General features: G+C 41.4%; 1 protein-coding gene across 1 annotated transcript in view; it reads left to right on the forward strand.

Annotated features, from left to right (window-relative positions):
* The first annotated feature begins 773 nt into the window (after nucleotides 1–773).
* The window catches only part of LOC121812820 (C-X-C chemokine receptor type 3-like), a 20,714-nt gene continuing 19,652 nt past the window's right edge, over nucleotides 774–1,835 (forward strand). Inside the window, exons 1-2 of the mRNA XM_042215909.1 lie at nucleotides 774–881; nucleotides 1,130–1,834. Of these exons, the coding sequence (XP_042071843.1) occupies nucleotides 774–881; nucleotides 1,130–1,834 (813 nt within the window). The remainder of the gene's footprint in view (nucleotides 882–1,129; nucleotide 1,835) is intronic.

Here is a 1,835-nt window from a genome sequence, read left to right on the forward strand (position 1 = left end):
TTTTCTGAAAAATCACAATTTTGCAACTGAAAACTCAAAGAGGGATAAGATGAAAACGGTAGAAGATCTGAAAAAGCTGAATCATACAGGAATAGCCCAATCATTTGAGAACGTTTTAAAGTTTGAATGGAGTTTCTAGGTGAAAGTATGAGGCAGTAGTTAAGTTTCAAAGACAAGAAAGTTTTAGCAGAATTTCTGAAGTTTTCCATTCATTTCAATGGGACAAATTAAAGGAAAAAAGTGTAATATTTTAAAAAGTATAATAGTAATAAACACCAAAGATATAGCCGGCATTAGCAGAAAGAGCAGAACAGTTTAGAGTTTGAACTGAGAAAATCGGCTGAAAACTGAGGAAGTAGTTCGAACTCAAAAAACGTACGGAAGCGACAGGAATAATAATAAAGAATAAAGAGAAACAGGAACTCAATAGTGTGGATGCCTATTAAGGCATCCACACAGAATAAAGAGAAACAGGAACTCAATAGTGTGGATGCCTATTAAGGCATCCACACAATAAAGAATAAAGAGAAACAGGAACTCAATAGTGTGGATGCTTAAAGCATCCACACAATAAGAATAAGGCAATTTTGAGAAGAAGTTAAAGTGGTTATAACTCTTTTTGTGCCTGAGGCAGTGAGGCAGTGTGGGTCCCTGCTCTGTATGCTGTAGTGTTTTTTGTTGGAATCCTGGGAAATATTATTCTCCTGAGAGTTCTGGTTCAAAAAAGGAGACTGTGGAGCCTATCGGACACCTTTATTCTCCACCTGAGTTTTATGGACATCCTCCTCCTGTTGATGCTGCCCTTCTGGGCTGCACAGACAACTCAGCTTTGTGACTTGTTCTTTGGGACTTTCAGCCATATGTTTGGGGTTGTTTTCAAGGTAAAAACCAGATGTTGTGTGAAACAGAGACTGAAAGTGAAAACAAGACATTTTCAGTGAAGCTGTGAGAAAGCTGAACAGAGTCATTGTATTCAATAGACAGTGAAGTATTTAACATTTTTAAAGAGAACAAGCTTAGAACAGCAGTTTAGAGTAGGACAGATGTGAAAGGGAAGAAATGAAGTGTAATTTTTATAGATGTTAGAGGTTTGTGTCTTACACTAAAAGTTCTCTCTGTCTTCTTCTAGCTCAACTACTACTGTGGGATCTTTCTGCTGGTTTGCATCAGTCTTCAAAACTATCTGTCATCCATCCATGGCATCCAGTTATATTCCCACGGGAGGCGCTGGTTAGTTCACATCAGCTGCCTGTTAGTCTGGCTTATCTCTGTCCTCCTCACTGCACCTGACTGGATTTTCCTGGTGGGTAAAAATAATTACACAGAAGATAATACTTGTGTTAATATTTACCCTCAATCTGGAACTGACTGGCAGTTGTGGTCACGCCTGCTCCACCACATATTTGGCTTGGTGCTACCTGGACTCATGTTGATGATCTTTTGCTCACATATGCTACGGTGGCAGTGCAGCTGTAATGGCCTCCCAATCCCGAGAAATGTCACCGTCATCCTGTCTCTGGTGGTCGTATTCTGTCTGTGTTGGATGCCGTACAACTTCATACTTGTTTTGGACACTCTCCAGAACAGACTTCGGGATCCTCCTAACGATTCACAGGAAGGTTCTGAAAGTTCACTAAAAACCCTTCTCATGGTCACCTCTGCGTTAGGCTGCCTTCACGCCAGCCTGAGGCCTCTGCTGTATCTCGGCCTGTGTGGAAACTTCAGGCAACACTTACTGGCCATGCTGAGATGTAGTAAAACTGAACCAAAAGGCTCACTCTGGGATCTTGGTGTAGGCCAGAGACAGCAGCCTGATCACGGTCAGGATCAACAGC

Source organism: Haplochromis burtoni, unplaced genomic scaffold (assembly GCF_018398535.1).
Source record: "Haplochromis burtoni strain Fernald_Lab_line unplaced genomic scaffold, NCSU_Asbu1 Contig_862, whole genome shotgun sequence".
In the NCBI taxonomy this organism is placed as follows: Eukaryota; Metazoa; Chordata; class Actinopteri; order Cichliformes; family Cichlidae; genus Haplochromis; species Haplochromis burtoni.